General features: G+C 41.4%; 1 protein-coding gene and 1 non-coding gene across 2 annotated transcripts in view; both read left to right on the top strand.

The window, feature by feature from the left end:
* Nucleotides 1-23,259, top strand: part of DLGAP1 (DLG associated protein 1) — a 976,217-nt gene that overhangs the window by 887,715 nt on the left and 65,243 nt on the right. Inside the window, exon 11 of the mRNA XM_023228478.2 lies at nt 13,120-13,211. Coding sequence (XP_023084246.2) covers nt 13,120-13,211 — 92 coding nt within the window. The remainder of the gene's footprint in view (nt 1-13,119; nt 13,212-23,259) is intronic.
* LOC111553638 lies at nt 6,354-6,457 on the top strand. Its single transcript, XR_002735019.1, has one exon. It is a non-coding gene; the product is annotated as a small nucleolar RNA U13 (small nucleolar RNA).

The raw sequence follows: 23,259 nt of genomic DNA, 5'->3' as shown, positions 1-23,259 counted from the left end.
AAAAAAAAAAAAAAAAAAAACCAGGCGCGGTGGCTCATGCCTGTAATCCTAGCACTTTGGGAGGCTGAGGTGGGCAGATCACGAGGTCAAGAGATCGACACCATCCTGGCCAACATGGTGAAACCCCATCTCTACTAAAAATACAAAAATTAGCTGGGTGTGGTGGCGCATGCATGTAGTCCCAGCTACTTGGGAGGCTGAGGCAGGAGAATCACTTGAACCCGGGAGGCAGAGGTTGCAGTGAGCCGAGGTTGTGCCACTGCACTCCATTCTGGCGACATAGTAAGACTCTGTCTCAAAAAAAAAAATTAAAGATTCAAAATATTCATTGAATTTCATTATACATAAATCAAATTTAAATGCGAGTTCCCAAAATATGTCACACTGGGATCTCCGACTTTCTCTCATGGTTTCCCTCTTAGGGCCAGAGTTTCCAATCCTTTACCAAAACTTTAAATTTAATTCATACCCAATAGCTAAATACTACATCTACTTATTTTACAACCTCTGTGAACTTAGATTAATTACTTAATATTTCTGTATCTCAGATTCCTCAACTGGGAAATGAGAATAATAATAGTCCTTATTTCATATGGTGTATTTTGGGTGTAGGAAAAATTAATTGATAAAATTTATGCAAGGCTGTAAGCACAGTGCCAGGCCTAAGTGTTCAACAATTATTAGATTTAGCTGTTATGATTAATATTGTCCTTTAAAATTATAATTAGCTAAATATGCTGAACTAAATAATCCACAGGCTTTCTCAATTATTATTTTTTTGGACAGAGATCTCATATCCTGCAATTTCTTTTACAATTTTTGAAAGCCACTTTATAAATTTAAGTATATTATTCTAGATACAATACTTAAAAGGTGCCATTTGCCAATATTTGGAGCTAAGAGTAAAAAATCACAGAGATAAATTTATATACAACGACTAAAACTTACAAGATACTAATACTTGATGCAAATGAGCTGACAGTTCTAGGACCGGTGGGGATGAGGCTTGGACCAGGAAGAGAACCATGCCCTCCATTCTTGTTCGGATGAACCCTGCTTCTTTTCTGTCTCCTTTTTTTTTAATGCATTGAGGATCATGCTTCTTCAGGGAAATAACTACCATGCATCTTCTGAAAAAAGTTTCATTGTATAGTTTTATACCACTGCATAGTGAAGACATAACATCCTACTTTGGCTGACATCATAAGCGTTTTTGATTTACATGAGTGTAGTCATATGGAATTGGTTAAAATCCCATCCAGGAAATCACAGACCAGGCTCGCTTCTTAAACGGAGACAGTTTAATACACAAAATTGGTTACACAGGTATGGGAAGACTGAGACAGCAATAAAAGGAAAAAGAAGGAAAAGGTGGGGTTACCAGAACTTTACGAGCTCAGAAGAAAGGCCTGGGGTAGCCTGTGTTCAGACTGTGAGATGGCAGGGTCAGGTGGTGCTGGGACTTCGGAGTGGTGCAGAGTAGCTGGTGCATGGGCTGTTGAAAGGAGCTGGAGGGCCAGGTGTGGTGGTGCACGCCTGTAATCCCAGCACTTTGGGAGGCCGAGGTGGGTGGATCACCTGAGGTCAGGAGTTTGAGACCAGCCTGACCAACATGGTGAAACCCCGTCTCTACTAAATAAAAAAATTAGCTGGGTGTGGTGGTGCATGCCTGGAATCTCACCTACTTAGGAGGCTGAGGCAGGCGAATCCCTTGAACTTGGGAGACGGAGGTTGCAGTGAGCCAAGATTGTGGCATTGCATTCCAGCTTGGGCAACAGGAGTGAAACTCCATCAAAAAAAAAAAAAAAGAAGGAAGGAAGGGAGGGAGGAAGGAAGGAGCTGGGTGCAGTGGCTCATGCCTGTAATCCCAGCACTTTGGGAGGTCGAGGCAGGTGGATCGCGAGGTCAGGAGTTCAAGACCAGCCTGGTAAAGATGGTGAAACCCCATCTCTACTAAAAATACAAAAAAATTAACCGGGTATGGTGGTGGGCGCCTGTAATCCCAAGTACTGGGGAGGCTGAGACAGAGAATTGATTGAAGCCAGGAGGTGGAGGTTGCAGTGAGCTGAGATCGCGCCACTGCACTTTAGCCTGTGTGACAGAGGAAGACTCCATCTCAAAAAAAAAAAAAAAAGAAAGGAGCTGGAGGGTGGAGCCATAGCTGCCCTCGCATGTGGGAATGATGCCAGAAGAAGGCGGAAACAGGAAGAAAGTTCCTTCTCTTCTTCCACCTTCCTTTATTAGAACACAACTGGAAACCAGCAGACAAGGAGGCCTGGAAAATGTAGTTTGGGAGTCCTGGCCTCAATGTCGAGACCAGCTGAATGTAGAAGATGAGCTTGGGGCTGCTAGACAGTAAGCAAATCACCAAAACAAAGCTCTCTGTCCGATAAATAAATAAATGTGCTGTTTCCTTCCATCAGTGTGTGTGTTAAAAGGCATAAAATGGACATGATCCGTGTGCAGTCTTTGCTCCTGTGTTCTTATGGGAGCAACTCATGGCACTCTGATTCTAGAATACTTAAAGATCTAAATTTCTATAGCATAATATGGCACCAAAACAAGTCAAATACTTTATCTGGTGTTTTTCTGGATGCTCTAGTGTTGGGGGTGAGGGGGGCATTGTGGGGACTGGCTGCTTTGGATTTAGAGCAAAGTTGTATGTCTAAACTGAAAGTCATAGGCATTAAGGATAGTTTTTTTGTTTTCTTATAATTACAAAACGAGTAATTCATGTATACAGTATTATTATAAAGAGTTCGTACAGTGCAGGAGTGTATAGAGCAAAATATGAGATTTCCCCTTCTTTCCCACTCCCATCTACTATTTCTTTTTTTTTTTTTTTTTTTTTTTTTTTGAGACGGAGTCTCGCTCTGTCGCCCAGGCTGGAGTGCAGTGGCCGTATCTCAGCTCACTGCAAGCTCCGCTTCCCGGGTTTACGCCATCCTCCTTCCTCAGCCTCCCGAGTAGCTGGGACTACAGGCGCCCGCCACCTCGCCCGGCTAGTTTTTGTGTACTTTTTAGTAGAGACGGGGTTTCACCCTGTTAGCCAGGATGGTCTCGATCTCCTGACCTCGTGATCCGCCTGTCTCGGCCTCCCAAAGTGCTGGGATTACAGGCTTGAGCCACCGCGCCCGGCCCCACCTACTATTTCTACTGTACTCCCCAAAGGTGACACCTGGCGACAGTTGGTTACACTGTCTTTTAGTCTTTCAAGAGCAGTTCTGACTACAGATGGGTTTCACGTACTACCTTTAGCCCCTGGCTCCTCTACCTCTCGATGGTACATTATGATTTCCATCTATTATCATTTAACTCAAGTTGCAAAACAGATTAAAAGAACAGCTTAATCTTTCACGTTATGAGAAATGCAATGGCTTTCTCTATTCTTTGAATGAAAAATAAAAGAAAATTTAGTTATTTGATATCGTACTCTTAAGACTTATTTATTTCCTTTAATACCTGTCCAAGTGTACAGATATGTTAATATTTTATGCTTATGTGAAGAAATAAGTCCAAGGCCGGGCGCGGTGGCTCAAGCCTGTAATCTCAGCACTTTGGGAGGCCGAGACGGGCGGATCATGAGGTCAGGAGATCAAGACCATCCTGGCTAACGCGGTGAAACCCCGTCTCTACTAAAAATACAAAAAAAACTAGCCGGGCGAGGTGGCGGGCGCCTGTAGTCTCAGCTACTGGGGAGGCTGAGGCAGGAGAATGGCGTAAACCCGGGAGGCGGAGCTTGCAGTGAGCTGAGATCCGGCCACTGCACTCCAGTCCCGGCGACAGAGCAAGACTCCGTCTCAAAAAAAAAAGAAATAAGTCCAACTGCAGATAATGAAACTTGTCTCTGCCGGGTAAAGTACAAACCAAAGAAATTGTTACTATTGGAAAGAAAGCTTTGAAAAATAAAAAGGCACATTATTGGCTACGCACAGTGGCTCACACCTGTAATCCCAGCACTTTGGGAGGCCAAGGCAGGCAGATCATGAGGTCAGGAGATCGAGACCATCCTGGCTAACATGGTGAAACCCCGTCTCTACTAAAAATACAAAAACTTAGTTGGGCGTGGTAGCGGGCGCCTGTCGTCCCAGCTACTCGGGAGGCTGAGGTAGGAGAATGGCGTAAACCCGGGAGGCAGAGCTTGCAGTGAGCTGAGATGGTGCCACTGTGCTCCAGCCTGGGCAACACAGCCAGACTCCGTCTCTAAATAAATAAATAAAATAAAATAAAATAAAATAAAATAAAAAGACACATTATCTTGGATTCATAATTTATTGACTTAAAATAATAAAGGAACACTAAGGAGATAGTTTCAAAACATTTAAGCCTTGAAGAGTTTATTTTGACGGCCTTGAAGTCAGCATCAACGTTTATTGGGAAAGAGATTTTTGGAGGGACCTGTCTCCAATCAAAACTAATGAGCCTTACGGAGATCATTTTAATGAATTCCAAAAAGAAGAAATAATCAGTCGTGTTTGCCAACCATGACGCATTAAAATTAGAAACGAACGCTAAACAGATAACAAAATCTAACCATTTGCAAATATTAAAACATTTAAATAACATTTGAATTACAGAAGGAATTCAAGATTATTTCAAAATAAATGACAGCAGGAATCCTATAAATCATCACTATGGGCTGTGGCCATAGTTATGATCTAAGAATAATTCCTAGCCCTATGTTTTTTCATAATTAAGGAAGAAATATTACAATATAAAGTAAACACTCAATTTATAAAGCTAGAAAAAGAACAACAGATTCAAAAGAAGGAATTACTGATGGTGAAAGTATAGATAAATGCATTAGAAAACAAAACAGAGCAATGGCAACGACAAATAAAGTGGAATTGATAAACCAAAATTGGTTATTTAAAAATAGTAAATAATAGACAAGTCTGATTGAGAAAGGCAATATAGAAATTAACAATATTAGAAATGGGAATAGTATATGACCTTTTGAAAAATTATAAAAGATTCTTGTGACAACTTAATGTTGGTAAATTTTATTTTTTTATTTATTTATTTTTTTTGAGACAGAGTCTCGCTCTGCCGCCCAGGCTGGAGTGCAGTGGCCGGATCTCAGCTCACTGCAAGCTCCGCCTCCCGGGTTTACGCCATTGTCCTGCCTCAGCCTCCCGAGTAGCTGGGACTACAGGCGCCCGCCAGGTCGCCCGGCTAGTTTTTTGTATTTTTAGTAGAGACGGGGTTTCACCTGGTTAGCCAGGATGGTCTCGATCTCCTGACCTCGTGATCCGCCCGTCTCGGCCTCCCAAAGTGCTGGGATTACAGGCTTGAGCCACCGTGCCTGGCCAATGTTGGTAAATTTTAAAGTCAAAATAATATAGACACTCATGTATATTGCCAATACTGATGCAAGAGGGAGTATTAAATCTGGGGAAAGAGGTCAGGTGCAATGGCTCATGCCTGTAATCCCAGCACTTTGGGAAGCTGAGGTGGGTAGATGGCTTGAGCCTGGGAGTTCAAACCAGCCTAAGCAACATAACAAGACCCTGTCTCTACAAAAAAAGAAAAAATTAGTCGTGTGTGCTAGCACGTACCTGAGTCCAAGCTACTTGGGAGGCTGAGGTGGGAGGATCACTTGAGCCCAGGAGGTCACAGTGGCAGTAAGCCATGATTTGCCACAGCACTCCAGCTTGGATGACAGAAACCGTCTCTCTAAAAAATGAATAAATAAATAAAATAAAAACCTGGAGGAAGAATAAAGTGCAAAAAAAGTAAAAAAAAAAAAAAAAAAAAACCTTTCACAAATGTTACAGGCTTGGATCATTTTAACAGGAAAGGTTTTCTCAGCATTCATGAAGCAAATAATTCCTATGTTATTTAAAGCATTTAATATTTCAAGAAAAGATCAAGTTTTTGTTGTTGTTTTTTTTTTTTTTTGAGATGGAGTTGTCGCCTAGGCTTGAGTGCAATGGTGTGATCTAGGCTCATTGCAACTTCCTTCTCCTGGGTTCAAGCGATTCTCCTGCCTCAGTCTCCTGAGTAGCTGGGACTACAGCCACGCACCACCACGCCCGGATAATTTTTGTATTTTTAGTAGAGACGGGGTTTCACCTTGTTGGCCAGGCTGGTCTCAAACTCCTGATCTCAGGTGATCTGCCAGTCTCAGCTTCCCAAAGTGCTGGGATTACAGGCATGAGCCACTGCGCCTAGCTAAGGTTCTTAATATATTTTAATCAAATAAGCATAACTCTAATACCTAAATTTGAAAGAACACAAGAAAAAAAGAATTATAGAATAACATGCTTACAAAAATAGATGTAAAAATTCTTACCAAATTAGAGAATTAATCAAAGTGTATATATATTTTTAAAAATAATATACCTTTACTGATCTTTTTGTGGTTCATAAGCATGATGACTGGGTCTTCACACAAACATTTAAGATGTGAGGGAGACACATCTTATTATAATGTCAGCATATTTCCTGTCCGAAGTAAGAAAAATGAAATAAACATTAAAATAATATACTATTATCAAGTAGTGTATGTCACAGAAATTCAAAGTTATTTTAACTTTTGGGGGGAAATATTGTGTCAAGATAGATAGTGAAAAGTATTGCATTTGCTAAAAATCAGAAGCCATTCCAAGTATCAACATGATAAAAAGCATTTATAAGAAACCAAACTAAAGGCTGGGTGTGGTGGCTCACACCTGTAATCCCAGTACTTTGGGAGGCTGAAGTGGGTGGATCACTTGAGGTCAGGAGTTTGAGATCAGCCTGGCCAATGTGATGAAATCCTGTCTCTACTGCAAATACAAAAATAAGCCAGGCATGATGGCGCATGCCTGTAGTCCCAGCTAATCGGGAGGCTAAGGCAGGAGAATCACTTGAACCCGGGTGGTGGAGGTTGCAGTGAGCTTAGATTGTGCCACTGCACTCCAGCCTGGGCAACAGAGTGAGACTCTGTCTCAAAAATAAATAAATAAATAAAAGAAACCAAACTAAACTTCTACTTAAAGACGAAATGCTAGAGATATTCCAGAGTCAGAAATCAAGTAAGGATGAATATTTTCATAGGTTTATTCAGTGTTGTTTGCTTTTACTGGCCAAGACACAAAGCAAGAAATGACGTGTAAATATTTAAAAACAAAGCAGAATTGCTTTTATTCGTAGATAATATGGATGTCCACCTTTAAAATTCTAGCAAAAACGGGGAGGCTGAAGAGGGAGAATCGCTTGAATCCTGGAGGAGTGGGTTGCGGTGACCTGAGATCGCGCCATTGCACTCCAGCATGGGCAACAAGAGCGAAACTCCGTCTCAAAAAAAAAAAAAAAAAAAAAAACTAGCAGAAACCACTGAAAATCCACGTGAAAGAATATAATATAAATATAGAGGAATCAATAACTTATCTATATATTATCAATAAACAAAATATAAAGGTACACAACCCATTCACAATAGTAGCAAAAACTATAAAACAACACAATTGAACTTCAGAAATAATATGTAACTCCTATTTGAAAACAATATAAAAACTTACCTTACATAAAATATAAGACCTCCAGGCAGCCGGGAGCGTTGGCTCACACCTGTAATCCCAGCACGTTGGGAGGCCGAGGTGGGCGGATCATGAGGTTACGATATTGAGACCATCCTGGCCAACATGGTGAAACCCCGTCTCTACTAATATATACAAAAATTAGCCGGGCGTGGTGGCGCGCACCTGTAGTCCCAGTGTCTTGGGAGGCAGAGGCAGGAGAATCATTTGTACCCAGGAGGCGGAGGTTGCAGTGAGCTAAGACTGTGCCATTGCACTCCAGCCTGGCGACAGAGCAAGATTCTGTCAAAAACATAAAACATAAAAAATTAGCCAGGCGTGGTGGCCCGCGCCTGTAGTCCCAGCTACTACTCGGGCGGCTGAGGCAGGGAGAATCGCTTGAACCCGGGAGGCGGAGGCTGCAGTGAGCCGAGATCATGCCACTGCACTCCAGCCTGGGCGACAGAGTGAGAGTCCTGAGACTCCATCTGAAAATCAATCAATCAATCAATCAATAACCTCCATGCATGGTCGTGCACATCTGTATTCTCAGCTACTCAGGGGGCTGAGGCAGGAGGATCACATGAGCCCAGGAGTCTTGGGCTGTAGTGCACTATACCGATAGGGTGTCCACAGTAAGTTCAGCATCAATATGGTGACCTGCCAGGGGCAGGGGACTGTCAGGTTGCCTAAGGAGGGGTGAACTGGCTCAGGTCAGAAAAGGAGCAGGTGAAAATTGCCGTGCTGATCACTAATGGGATCAACTTTGTAAATAGCCACTGGACTCTAGCCTGGGCAACATTGCAAGATCTCGTCTAGCAAATAAATAAATAAAATATAATACTGTAATAAATGGAAAATTATTTAATATTCCTACACAGGAATACTACATAGTAAAAAGACAACAGTTTCCTGAAAATGAATAGAAATATTTAAAGAAATGCCAATAAAAATTCCAACGTGATTTTTATCAGTTGATGGAGGCTAACAGGACGAACTTGACAATTTGATGTTAAAGTTTACTTAGAAGTTAATACTCCAAAATAACCTAGAGATTTCTGTTTTGTTGTGTTGTGTTTTTAGATTACTTTTTTTTTTTTTTGAGAAACTGTCTTGCTCTGTCACTCAGGCTGGAGTGCAGTGGCATGATCACGGCTCACTGCAGCCTCTACTTCTCAGGCTCAAGCAGTCCTCCTTCAGCTCCCAAGTAGCTGGGAGTACAGGCACATGCCACTATGCCCAGCTATTTTTTTTTCTTACTTTTTGTAGAGACAGGGTCTTGCTATGTTGCCCAGGCTGGTCTTTAACTCTTGGGCCCAAGTTATCCTCTCACCTCGGTCTCCCAAAGTGCTAGGATTACAGGCATGAGCCACCCAGCCTAATTATATTTTTTTTAAAAAAGAACTACAGGAGGAGACTTGCCATATAAAATATCAAGATTGATTACAAAATTTTATTAGGAAAGGCCAGGCACGCAACCAGCACTTTGAGAGGCTGAGGCAGGCAGATCAGCTGAGGATGGGAGTTCCAGACTAGCCTGGCCAATATAGCGAAACCCCGTCTCTACTAAAAATACAAAAATTAGCCAGGCGTGGTGGCACACACCTATAATTCGAGCTACTTGGGAGGCTGAGGCAGGAGCATCACTTGAACTCGGGAGGTGGAGGTTGCACTGAGCCGAGATCCCACCACTGCACTCCAACCTGGGCAACAGAGTGAAACTCCATCTCAAAAAAAAAAAAAAAAATTATATTTAGGAAAAAGGAGAGGGAAGGTCAATAAGCCCAGCAGATCAATAGGCCAGCAACAGGTCTGTATATATGTGTCATTTAATGACAGGGATACACCTGGGAAAATGTGTTATTAGGTGATTTCGTCATGTGAACATCATAGCAGGTACACAGACCTAGAAGGCAGAGCATACTACACACTTAGGCTCTACAGTACGGCCCATTGTTCCTAGGCTATAAACCTGTACGACATGACGATGCTGAATACTGTAGGCCATTGTAACACAATGTTAAGTATTTGTGTATCTAACCATAGAAAATATATAGTAAAAATACAGTACAAAAGACACAAAGTGGTACTTCTGCACCGGGCAGTTCCATTATAATCTTATGATCACTATTGTGTATGTGCTCTATCGTTAACAGAAATGTCACTGTGTGTGTCATGACTGTATACGGGAATGCCTATATGAGAATGTATGGGAAAATATATGTGAGTAAAGTTTGGTATCAGATAAAGCTGGCATCTCAAATAAAAATGGAAAATTAGTTACTAAATGGAGCCAGATCCATTGATAACCCCAGGGAGGTAGTATAGGAGGGTAATATTAGATCTCTACATATGTATCTTCGACACAAACATTTCAGGATGGTGGATTTAAGAATTAAATACGAGAAAAAGATAACATGAAAGCGTAAAAGAAAAGACAAGAGGACTTTAAAAAAATATACTTAGAGAAGAAGCCTTTCCAAACCATAAAAGCTGGATGTGACTTCCTAAGATTCTCTCCAATGAAAGGCAAAGTTCGGCCGGGCGCGGTGGCTCAAGCCTGTAATCCCAGCACTTTGGGAGGCCGAGACGGGTGGATCACGAGGTCAGGAGATCGAGACCATCCTGGTCTACACGGTGAAACCCCGTCTCTACTAAAAATACAAAAAAACTAGCCGGGCGAGGTGGCGGGCGCCTGTAGTCCCAGCTACTCCGGAGGCTGAGGCAGGAGAATGGCGTAAACCCGGGAGGCGGAGTGAGCTGCAGTGAGCTGAGATCCGGCCACTGCACTCCAGCCCGGGCGACAGAGCAAGACTCCGTCTCAAAAAAAAAAAAAAAAAAAAAAAAAAAAAAAAAAAAAAAAAAAAAGAAAGGCAAAGTTCAAAAGACACATGATAAACTGAGAGAAAACATCTGCAGTGTATGTAACAGAGAAAGAATTTAGGTTCATAAGATATAAAGAGATCCTATGATTAAGAAAATAAAAAACAGCCTAATTAGGGAGGAGACTAGTAAAGGATATGAACAGACAATTTACAGATAGAAACAAAGTCAATAAATATTTTTGGCCGGGTGCAGTGGCTCACGCCTGTAATCTCAGCAATTTGGGAGGCCGAGGCACTCAGATTACGAGGTCAGGAGTTCGAGACCAGCCTGACCAACATGGTGAAATCTCGTCTCTACTAAAAATACAAAAATTAGCTGGGCATGGTGGCGTGCGTCTGTAATCCCAGCTACTTGGGAGGCTGAGGCAGGAGAATCACTTGAACCCAGGAAGTAGAGGTTGCAGTGACTGAGACTGAGCCACTGCACTTCAGCCTGGGTGACACAGCGAGACTCTGTCTCAAAAAAAAAAAAACTAAAAAAGAAACTATGTATATATACATACATATGTATATGTGTGTGTGTATATATATATACACACACTTTTTTTTTTTTTTAACTTGTGATACATTAGCAAAAATTCAAAAGTTTCCCAATATTTAGTACTGGTGAAGGCATAGGGAATTGGAAACTGTTATGCACGGACTATGAAAGGATGATAAATGATTTGATGAGATATCCTTTAAAGTTGCACGTGCTCAATATTTTCCACCTAGGATTTCTACTTCTAAGAATTTTTCCTAAACAAAATTTGTATAAGTATTCAAAAGGATACATATGAAATTTGATTTGTAATATCATATATAATAGCAATAGAAAGCAAATTACTTTGGTGCCTATTGCTTAGTCATTAAAATAAATATCCTCATCCCTATAATCCCAGTACTTTAGGAGTTGGGGCGGGAGGATTGCTTGAACACAGTCATTTGAGGCCAGCCTGGGCAACATAGGGGGACCCCCCCCCTACAAAAAATAAGAAAAATTAGCTGGGCATGGTGGCATGTACCTGTAGTCCCAGCTGCTTGGGAGGCTGAGAAGGGAGGATTGCTTGAACCCAGGAGATTGACGCTGCAGTGAGCCGTGTTTGCAATACTGCATTCCAGCCTGGGCAACAGAGTGAGATCCTGTGTCAAAAAAAAGAAAACAAGGCCGGGCGCGGTGGCTCAAGCCTGTAATCCCAGCACTTTGGGAGGCCGAGACGGGTGGATCACGAGGTCAGAAGATCGAGACCATCCTGGCTAACACGGTGAAACCCTGTCTCTACTAAAAACTAGAAAAAACTAGCTGGGCGAGGTGGCGGCGCCTGTAGTCCCAGCTACTCGGGAGGCTGAGTCAGGAGAATGGCGTGAACCCGGTAGGCGGAGCTTGCAGTGAGCTGAGATCCGGCCACAGCACTCCAGCCTGGGTGACAAAGCGAGACTCCGTCTCCAAAAAAACAAAAAAACAAAAAAAAAGAAAACAAAAGAAATACTTCTGTAGTCAACAAAAGGACTGAGTTGTATTTACTGACACGATAAAATGTGCAGAGATAGTGGTAGAGTTAATGAATAAAGCATTGCTGAAGAAACATACATAGTATAATCTCATGTGTGTAATTTCAGTATTAATCATTTAAATATATATATATACATTTAGACATATATATAAAAGAATATAGACAAATATACATCAAATAATTGACAATGATTCTTAGGAGATTTTCTTTTTCTACATTATATATTTCTGTATTTTAATTTTATACAGCTTACCTTTAATTGTTTTTATATTTAGAAACAACATTTCTTAAACACACAGTAAGAAAAAGGAATAAACCTCATAATTCTAAAATTTTCTTCAAATTTGGATTGGGACTAATCTCTTGCATAGGTTATTAGTTCTATATGGGCATATTTTCTATATAGCTGTAATATACACATAGCTATTTAGAAACTATGGAGTGATAGTCAAAATCAATTCTTTATTTAAGGGGAGAAGGATGAAGACACTCTATAGTTTATCTTAATAAGGTTAATATCTAAATCTCCCAATGTCAACAATTATAATTACAATACATAAATTTTCCTCTTTATTTTGTATGTCGTTATCTTCAAATTCAAAACTTCCAGGTCGGGCATGGTGGCTCATGCCTGTAATGTCAACACTTTGGGAGGCCCAGGCAGACAGAACACTTGAGATCAGGAGTTTGAGACCAGCCTGGCCAACTTGGCAAAACCCTGTCTTTACTAACAATACAAAAATTAGCCGGGCATGGTGGCACACACCTGTAATCTCAGCTATTCGGGAGGCTGAGGCAGGAGAATCCCTTGAACCCGGGAGGCGGAGGTTGCAGTGAGCCAAGACCACACCACAGCACTCCAGCCCAGGCGACAGAGGGAGATTCCATAAAAGAAAAAACTTCCAAGAACACATTTCCATGTAGACTCCCTTCTAATACAGCATTTACAGTAAGATACTTAAGTCTGAGTACAGACTTGCAAATCTATGGAGGAATCATAGACATTTACGAGCTACCTTGAGAGTGAATAAAATTGCCTTTTACTAAGAGCAACAGAGTCAAAGAGCATGCAGTGAAGGTAGTGACAGCTCTCAGAAAATACACAAATACTGACTAAGGAGGTTACAAATTACAAAACATTCCAGTAATATTAGAGGTTTTTCTGATAAAATGTGATGTTCATTTTTCAAGCAAGATGACTGAAATGGAACTACTCTATTTATTGGATGATTTCTGCAGGTGGATGATGCTGAAGAACCTGACAAAACAGGAGAGAATAAAGCACCCAGTAAGTTCCAGTCTGTGGGAGTGCAAGTAGAAGAGGAGAAGTGGTAAGTCCGCGTGCATATGCATCCTCTTTTGTCCGATGTTGTGAAGTAACGTAAAAGTATTTTTCCCCATGATAAATCTACAAAATTCAATGATATTTTCCACTAAGTTTTGGGAGTATTTAAAGGGTGAAGTTAAATCAATATTAGTTGATTCTCTCCTGTACTTGTAATACTAGAGACCACTCCATTTGAGTTTTACTAGAATAGTACTGTAAGCATATTACATACATATAAATACTGTGTGCAGTACTCTTGGGTTGCCAAACTATACCTTTGGAAAAAAAAAAAAAGAAAAAAAAAATCTTCCCATTTTTATGAGAAGAAAATTTACCTTTTTTCTATTTCTATTCCCAGCACTTAATAGTGTCTGGTGTTTAGTGTGTGCTCCATGAATGATGAATGAATGAATGAGGAAGATATTCCCTATCGTTATCCTGAATCACCAGTCCTTTAGATTACTCTACCTACTTTAGAGCCTCAGTATCTATAAATGGGAAATGTAGGATTTCATAAGATTACAGAATTTGGGGTCAATAATTTCATTTTGTAAATGAGAACTTGATGGAGAGAGGCGTGTGTGTTTCTCAAACTGGGAGGTTCCTGGTGGGTAGAACCATGTTTTATTGATAGTAGTGTCCCCCAGCTTCCAGCGTTGTGATTTGCACCTACTAAATATACAATAAATGTTGGCTGAATAAAGTAAAAGTGGAGTTATGGTAAGAGAAAACGCTCTAGATTATAAATCAGTGTATCATCTCAACTTTGCTACTAACTTTTTGTGTGTTAATTAGGAAGAATCATTTGAATGTCACCTATCCATCCTTCCATTATCCATCCATTCAATAAAATCTATGGAATGCCTCATATAATCAAGGCTACGTGTAACATAAACTGAAAATCTGAAAAGGAGGAATTTATCAGTTTATGGAAGTGATCCTGTTTTAGAACCTCTCACTATTGATTGACACTGTACTTTTAAGAGGTGCATATATATATCGTATACATATAGTTAACATATATTTATTAAAATATATAATATGTGTATATGCAATATATATATATATATATATAGTGTGTGTGTGTATAATATGACAAAAACCTTAACTACTTTTGCACCAACCTAATATAATTATGCAATGTTGGAAGCCCAGAAAACTGGTACAATCATTCTGGAAATAAATATGACAAAAGTTAGCAATAATTATATATCTATCCATACCAATTGACCCAAAAATCACACTCATGGGGCTTGAATTAAATTGCTCAATGAAGGGCCGGGCGCAGTGGCTCAAGCCTGTAATCCCAGCACTTTGGGAGGCCGAGACGGGTGGATCACGAGGTCAGGAGATCGACACCATTCTGGTGAACACGGTGAAACCCCGTCTCTACTAAAAAACACAAAAAACTAGCCGGGCGAGATGGCGGCGCCTGTAGTCCCAGCTACTCGGGAGGCTGAGCCAGAAGAATGGCATGAACCTAGGAGGCGGAGCTTGCAGTGAGCTGAGATCCGGCCACTGTACTCCAGTCTGGGCAACAGAGCTAGACTCTGTCTCAAAAATAAATAAATAAATAAATAAATAAATAAATAAATAAATAAATAACTCAATGAAAGGTAAACAATTGTGAAACATTATTTATCATTGTAAAAGAAAAACACTAATTATCAAATAACCACTAATAGCATGCTTTTGTAATTTATAGCACCTTACCAAGGTAAACTATTATACAGCTATTAAATATCATTTATTTTAAAAGGTGGAGAAACATGGGGAAATTCCCATGATACAATGTTAGGTGAAAAAATTAAATATATAATATCCATGCATAGTGTTCATGCAGATAGACAAGGACTGAAATATATATAATACATACAAATGGTAGGTTTAGGCGTGACTTTTCTGTTCTACTCTAAAAAGTTTTAGTAATCATTGTTTTTTTGTTTTTGCGTGTGTGTGTGTGTGTGTTTTTTTTTTGAGATGGAGTCTCGCTCTGTCGCCCAGGCTGGGGTGCAGTAGCACAATCTTGGCTCACTGCAACCTCCACCTCCTGGGTTGAAACAATGCTCCTGACTCAGCCTCCCGAGTAGCTGGGACTACAGGCGCGCACCATCATGCCCAGCTGATTTTTGTATTTTTAGTAGAGACAGGGTTTCACCATGTTGGCCAGGATGGTTTCGATCATCTTGACCTTGTGATTCACCCGCCTTGGCCTCCCAAAGTGCTAGAATTACAGGCATGAGCCACCATACCGGGCCAGTAATCATTGCTTTAATGTCCTACACATATGTTTCTTTATTAAGTGTTTTAGAAAAGTTTTGAAAGTATACATTTAGTAGACATTAAAGAAGATGTATTCCTCGCCGTGGGCAGTGGCTAACACCTGTAATCCCAGCACTTTGGGAGGCCGAGGCGGGTGGATCACCTGAGGTAAGGAGTTCAAGACCAACCTGACCAACATGGTGAAACCCGTCTCTACTAAAAATACAAAAATTAGCTGGGTGTGGTGGTGGGTGCCTGTAATCCCAGGAACTCGGGAGGCTGAGACAGGAGAATCGCTTTAACCTAGGAGGCAGAGATTGCAGTGAGCCGAGATCACGCCATTGCACTCCAGCCTGGGTGGCAGAGCAGACACCGTCTTAAAAAGAAAAAGATAATACAGTCCTCTATCTCCCACCAGCTCAGTTCAGTACCTTTTCTCAATGATGTAGTTAGTGGTTGACAGCACAGACTCTTGAGGCAGAGCACCAAATCCTGGCTCTGCCCCTTACTAGCCAAGGGGCCATAAGCAAATTACTACCCATCTTTGTGCTTTAGTTTCCTTATATATAAAAAAGGGGGTTACAAGCAGTTTCCACTATAAGCTAAAGGGAACTCAGAAGTCACCACTCCATCTTAACAAGTAAAAATCTCAGCAAACTAAAAAATCAACATCTCTTTGTGTATCTATCAGAGAAAGGAGGGCACAGGGCACACTGCTTCTCCCAAAATTGGAGAAACAGACAGACAGATACAGATAATTACAACTTACTGGAGTAGAAACACAAGTAGAAATCTCTGCAGGAACCCGCACAGGGTAAGAAAACATAAGCAGTAACTGAAGAATTGTTGGAGGCTCAATATTGACAACTCTGAGAGTTAAAAGCTCCAACGAAACCCAGTCATAGGGACACCTCACACTTTTGTGAGTTTTACCTCCAGGAACTCTACCAGGTCCTCATAGTGAACATCAGAGAAAAAAATATCCTTGTGCTTCCAGGAGGGGGAAGGAAAAAAGAACTGCTTTGAAATATGCCAGCATGTTCTCTTATTCACAAGCCCTGCACGCAGCAGAAACTGTTTTCCCAGAACCTTTTGCTGGCTGGGGTTTTGTCAGAGCCTAGAACCTACCTGGGGGAAGGAAAATACTCAGCTCTAGTTCCCTCTAGCCTTCCACATGGGGGAAGGGACATATGCAACCTCAGCCCCCTTCAGGCATCTTGTCCCACATAAGAGAAAAAAACACACACACACAGCTGAGAAACACTGATGAAGTTCACAGTCCAGGAGCACAGGCTCACCAAAAGGCTGAGACTAATCATAGAACTGTAGAGTGCTTTTCCCTCACCTGACCAGTACATTACTAAATGCCAATTTACCACAGTTCCTTTCACCCAGTACGCCATGCCCACTTTTTAAAAAATTACAAGACATACTAAAGGGCAAAAAACACAGTTTGAACAGATGGAACAAGCATCAGAACCAGAGTCAAATATTGCAGGAATGTTGGAATTACCAGGCCAAGATTTTTTTGAAATTATGATTAATAGTCTAAGGGCTCTAATGAAAGAAGCAGAACATGCAGAGAGATGGAGAATGAAAAATAATTCTAAGAGAGAATTAGAAAGAAATACTGGAGATAAAAAACACTCTAATAGAAACAAAGAATATCTTTGATGAGCTCGTTAGTAAATTGGACACTAATGTCTACATTTGAGGATATAACAATAGAAACTTCCAAAACTGAAAAGCAAAGAGAAAAAAGACTGATAAAAAGTCAGAACAGATTATCTGAGAATGGTGAGACAGCTACAACAGTTGTACTTTATATAAGAGAGGAATATAAGAGGGAGAGGAAGGAGAAAGGAGCAGAAGCAATGTTAGAAGCAATAATAACAGAATTCCCCCAAATTAATGTCAGACACCTCAGATTCAGGAAGCTCAGAGAACACCAAGCAAGATAAATGCCAAAACAAGCAAACAAACAAACAAAAAACAAAATACTATACCTAAGCATATCATATTCAAACTTCAGAAAAATAAAAGACTTTAAAAATCTTGAAAAAAATGAGAGGGAAAGAACATCTTGCCTATAGAGGAGCAAAGATAAGAATTAGGCCAGATACAGTGGCTCACACCTATAATCCCACAATTTTGGGAGGCTGAGGTGGGCGGATCACTTCAGTCCAGGGGTTCGAAACCAACCTGGGCAACATGGCAAAATCCCATCTTTACAAAAAATACAAAAAATTATCTGGCTGTGGTGCATGCCTGCGGTCCCAGTCACTCAGTAGGCTGAAGTGGAAAGATTGCTTGAGCCTGGGTAGTGGAGGTTGTAGTGAGCTGAGATCACACCACTGCATTCCAGCCTCAGTGACAGAGAGAGACCCTGTCTCAAAAATAAACAAACAGAACAAACAAACAAAAAAGATAAAAGATAAGAGTTAAATCTGGCCAGGTGCAGTGGCTCATGCCTGTAATCCCAACACTTTGGGAGACCAAGGCAGGCAGATCACCTAAGGTCAGGAGTTTGAGACCAGCCTAGCCAACATTGTGAAAACCTATCTCTACTAAAAATACAAAAATTAGCAAGGCGTGGTGGCAGGCACCTGTAATCTCAGCTACTCCAGAGGCTAAGGCAGGAGAATTGCTTGAACCCAGGAGGCAGAGGTTGCAGTGAGCTGAAATCATGCCATTGCACTTCAGCCTGGGCAACAAGAGCAAAAACTCCGTCTCAAGAAATAAAAAATAAATAAATAATTATATCTATGTAGTCACAGTTACTCAAGAGGCTATGGTGGAAGGATTGCTTAGGGACAGGAATTCAAGTCCATCCTGGGCAACTGACAGAGTTTGGCTGTGTCCCCACCCAAATCTCATCTTGAATTGTAACTCCCATGATTCCCACATGTTGTGGGAGGAACCTGGCAGGAAGTGACTGAATCATGGGGGAGGGTCTTTCCGGTGCTCTTCTCATGGTAATGAGTGGGTCTCAGGAGATCTGATGGCTTTAAAAATGGGAATTTCCCTGCACAGGCCCTCTTCTCTTTCTCTCTCTCTTTTTTTTGTTGAGACGGAGTCTCGCTCTGTCGCCCAGGCTGGAGTGCAGAGGCCCGATCTCGGCTCACTGCAAGCTCCGCCTCTCGGGTTCACGCCATTCTCCTGCCTCATCCTCCCGAGTAGCTGGGGCTACAGGTGCCCACCACCATGCCCAGGTAATTTTTTGTATTTTTAGTAGGGACGGGGTTTCACCGTGTTAGCCAGGATGGTCTCGATCTCCTGACCTCGTGATCCTCCCACCTTGGCTTCCAAAAGTGCTGGGATTACAGATGTGAGCCGCAGTGCCCAGCTACCCTCTTCTCTTATCTGCCACCATGTGACATGTGCTTTTCACCTAATGCCATGATAGTGAGGCCTCCCCGGCCACGTGGAACTGTTAAGTCCAATAAACCTCTTTCTTTTGTAAATTGCCCAGTATCAGGTATGTCTTTATCGGCAGCATGAAAACGGACTAATACAGCAACATAGTGAGGCTTAGTCTCTATAAAAACACTGAAAAACGAAAAAAATTAAAAGAAGTATATCCAACTTATTGGAAACCATGCAAGAATAGAGTGAATTTTTTTTTTTTTTTTTGGAGACAAAGCCCCAGCTGGAGTGCAGTGGCAAGATCTCAGCTCACTGCAAGCTCCGCCTCCTGGGTTCATGCCATTCTCCTGCCTCAGCCTCCCGAGTAGCTGGGGCTACAGGCGCCTGCCACCACTCCCGGCTAATTTTTTGTATTTTTAGTTGAGATGGAGTTTCACCATGTTAGCCAAGATGGTCTCGATCTCCTGACCTCGTGATCTGCCCGTCTCGGCCTCCCAAAGTGCTGGGAATACAGGTGTCAGCCACCGTGCCTGGTGTGAAATATTTAAGGTATTAGAAGAATAAAAACAGCAAAAACACCCATCTAGAATTTTGTACCCTGTGAAATTATCCTTAAAAGTGAAAGAAAAATAAAGACTATTTCAGATAAATAAAAATTGAGGGAATCTGTTGCCAGCAGATCTTCAAGAAATGTTAACAAGTTCTTCTGAGAGAAAGAAAATGACATAGGTCAGAAACTAAAATGAAAACTTTCATTTTTCTCTCTCTCTCTTTTTTTTTTTTTTTGAGATGGAGTCTCGCTCTGTCGCCCAGGATGGAGTGCAGTGGCAGGATCTTGGCTCACTGCAACTTCCGCCTCCCAGGTTCAAGTGATTCTCCTGCCTCAGCCTCCCAAGTAGTTAGGATTACAGGCACCTGCCACCACATCTGGCTAATTTTTTTGTATTTTCTTTTTTTTTTAGTAGAGACAGGGTTTCACCATGTTGGACAGGCTGGTCTCAAACTCCTGATCTCTGATGATCCTCCCAGTTTAGCCTCCCAAAGTGCTGAGATTATAGGCATGGGCCACTGTGCCCGGCCCATTTTTCTCATTCGTAATTGATCTAACAGATAAGTTTGTTCAAAATACCAATAGCAAAAATATATTTAAATATATGTACATTTATTTATTTATGTATAAGTGAAATGAATGGCAGCAATGATACAAGGAATAAGTGGTAGGAATTGGAAATATTTAGTTATTACAAAGTACTCGCAAAACCTGTGAAGTGTCATAGTGTTATATGAAAGTGGATTGGGGCCGGGAGCGATGGCTCATGCCTGTAATCCCAACACTTTGGGAGGCCGAGGCAGATGGATCATGAGGTCAGGAGTTCGAGACCAGCCTGGACAATATGGTGAAACCCCGTCTCTACTAAAAATACAAAAATTAGCTGCGTGTGGCAGTGTGTGCCTGTAGTCCCAGCTACTCAGGAGGCTGAGGTAGAAGAATCGCTTGAACCCAGGAGGCAGAGGTTGCAGTGAGCTGAGATCACTCAAAGAAGACATACAAATCTTTAACATGTATGCACCTACCAACAGAGTTTCAAAATACGTGAGTTCTGGCTGGGCCCAGTGGCTAATACCTGTAATCCTAGCACTTTGGGAGGCCAAGGTGGGCAGATTGCTTGAGGTCAGGAGTTTGAGACCAGCCTGGCCAACATGGTGAAACCCCATCTCTACTAAAAATACAAAAAAAAGCCAAGTGTGGTAAAACGTACCTGTAGTTCCAGCTATTTGGGAGGCTGAGGCAGGAGAGTCACTTGAATCCAGGAGGCGGAGGTTGCAGTGAGGCAAGAGCACTTCAGCCTGGGCTACAGAGTGAGACTCAGTCCCAAAACAAACAAACAAACAAACAAAAACTACAAAATACATGAGTTCTTGAGTTGATAAAACTGCAAGGAGAAAAAGATGTATCTACTAGTACAATTGGAGACTTCAGCAATTCTCTATCAGAAATGGACAGATCAAGAAGGCAGAACATCAGTAAGGACATAGTTGAATGCAACAACACTATTAAACAACTAGACATAGTTGACATCTATAGACGACTTCATCCAACAGCATCAGATGACACATTCTTCTCAAGCTCATATGGAACATTGAACTAGATAGAGCAGAACATATTCTGGGGCATAAAACAGATCTTAACAAATTTTTTTTTTCTTTTTCTTTTTTTTTTTTTAGACGAAGTCTCACTCTTGTCTCCCAGGTTGGAGTGCAATGGCACGATCTCGGCTCACTGCAGCCTCCGCCTCCCGGGTTCAAGCAATTCTCTTGCTTCAGCCTCCCGAGTCGCTGGGATTACAGGTGCCTGCCACCACTCCCAGCTAATTTTTGTATTTTTATTAGAGACGTAGTTTCACCAGGTTGGCCAGGCTGGTCATGAACAAATTTTTAAAATTATAAATCATATCATGTCTGCTCTCAGGCCACAGTAGAATTAAACTAGAAATCAACAACAGAAAGATAGTTGGAAATTCCCAAAATACTGAGATTTAACAGCACACTTCTAAATTACAAATGAGTCAAATAAATCTCAAGAACCTAAATATTTTGAAATAAGTGGAAATATGACTTTTTTTTTTTTGAGACGAAATCTCACTCTGTTGCCCAGGCTGGAGTGCAGTGGCACAATCTCTGCTCACTGCAACCTCCGCCTCCCGAGTTCAAGCAATTCTCCTGCCTCAGCCTCCCGAGTAGCTGGGACTACAGGGATGCACTACCATGCCTGGCTAATTTTTGTATTTTTTTTAGTAGAGATGGGGTTTCACCATATTGGCTAGGCTGGTCTTGAACTCCTGACCTGGTGATCCACCCGCCTCGGCCTCCCAAAGTGCTGGGATTACAGGCATGAGCCACCGTGCCCAGTGGAAATACAACTTATTAAAATGTATGGAATGCAGCAAAAGCAGTGGTTAGAGGGACAGCACTGATTGCTTGTATTAGAGAAAAAGAACAATTTAACATCAATTATTTAAGCTTCCACCGTAGGACACTAGAAAAAGAAGAACAAATTAAATCCAAAATAAACACAAGAAAAGAAATAAATAAAATTAGAACAGAAATCATAAAATTGAAAATAGTAATCAATAGAGAAACTCAGCCGGACGCGGTGGCTCAAGCCTGTAATCCCAGCACTTTGGGAGGCCAAGACAGTCGGATCACGAGGTCAGGAGATCGAGACCATCCTGGCTAACACAGTGAAACCCCGTCTCTACTAAAAAATACAAAAAACTAGCCGGGCAAGGTGGCAGGTGCCTGTAGTCCCAGCTACTCAGGAGGCTGAGGCAGGAGAATGGCGTAAACCCGGGAGGCGGAGCTTGCAGTGAGCTGAGATCTGGCCACTGCACTCCAGCCTGGGCGACAGAGCAAGACTCCGTCTCAAAAAAAAAAAAAAAAAAATAGAGAAACTCAACAAAACCAAAACCTGACTCTGAAAAGATTAATAAAATGCTAAGCCTTTAACCAGGCTAACTAAGAGAGAAGACACAAATTACTCCTATAATATGAGACACAAGCAATCCATATGCCTTGGCCTCCCCAATGTGTTGGAATTAGAGGCATGAACCACCTTGCCTAGTCAGCAGTTTCTTACAAAACTAAATGTTCTTCACCATACAATTCATCAGTTTTGTTTCTTGGAATTTATCCAAACGAATTGAAAACTTACGTTCACTCAAAATCCTGCACATGGATATTGATAGCACCTGTATTTCTAATTACTCAACCTTGGAAGCAACCAGGTTGTCCTTTAGTAGATAAATGGATAAATCAACTGTGATACATACGGATAATAGAATGTTATTCAGCACTAAAAGTACTAAGCTATCGAGACACAAAAAGACATGGGAAAAGCGTCAATGTATTATTACTGAGTGAAACAAGCCAATCTGAAAAAACTATATACTGTATGATTCCAACTATGTGACACCCTGGAAAAGGCAACGAGACAGTAAAAAGATGACTAGTTGCCAGGGGTTGGGAGGAGGGAGGTAGGAATAGGCTAAGGATGTCTAGGGCAGTGAAACGATTCTGTAGGTATAATAAATACAATGGTGGATAGGAGAATATACAACACAAACAGTAACCCTACTGTAAACCATGGACTTTGGGTGATCACGACAGCCAGTGTAGGTTCCTGGACTGCACCAACAGTGCCACGCTAGTGTGAAATGTGGATATTAGTTGAGGCTGTGTGTGTGTCGGGAGAAGGGGTGTATGGGAATTTTCTACTTTTTGCTCAGTTTTGCTGTGAACCTAAAACTGTTCTAAAAAACCAGTTTATTAATTTTAAAAAGGGGTTGGAGGAAGGTGGATTATAGCATTAACCTCAGTGTGTTGTCCTAGGGTGTTTTGTAAAACTTTTAGAGCAATACCTGATA

The sequence above is a fragment of the Piliocolobus tephrosceles genome, chromosome 18 (genome assembly GCF_002776525.5).
Source record: "Piliocolobus tephrosceles isolate RC106 chromosome 18, ASM277652v3, whole genome shotgun sequence".
Lineage (NCBI taxonomy): Eukaryota > Metazoa > Chordata > Mammalia > Primates > Cercopithecidae > Piliocolobus > Piliocolobus tephrosceles.
The sequence above is the reverse complement of the archived record's forward strand: the minus strand, read 5'-3'. Positions and strand labels throughout refer to the sequence as shown.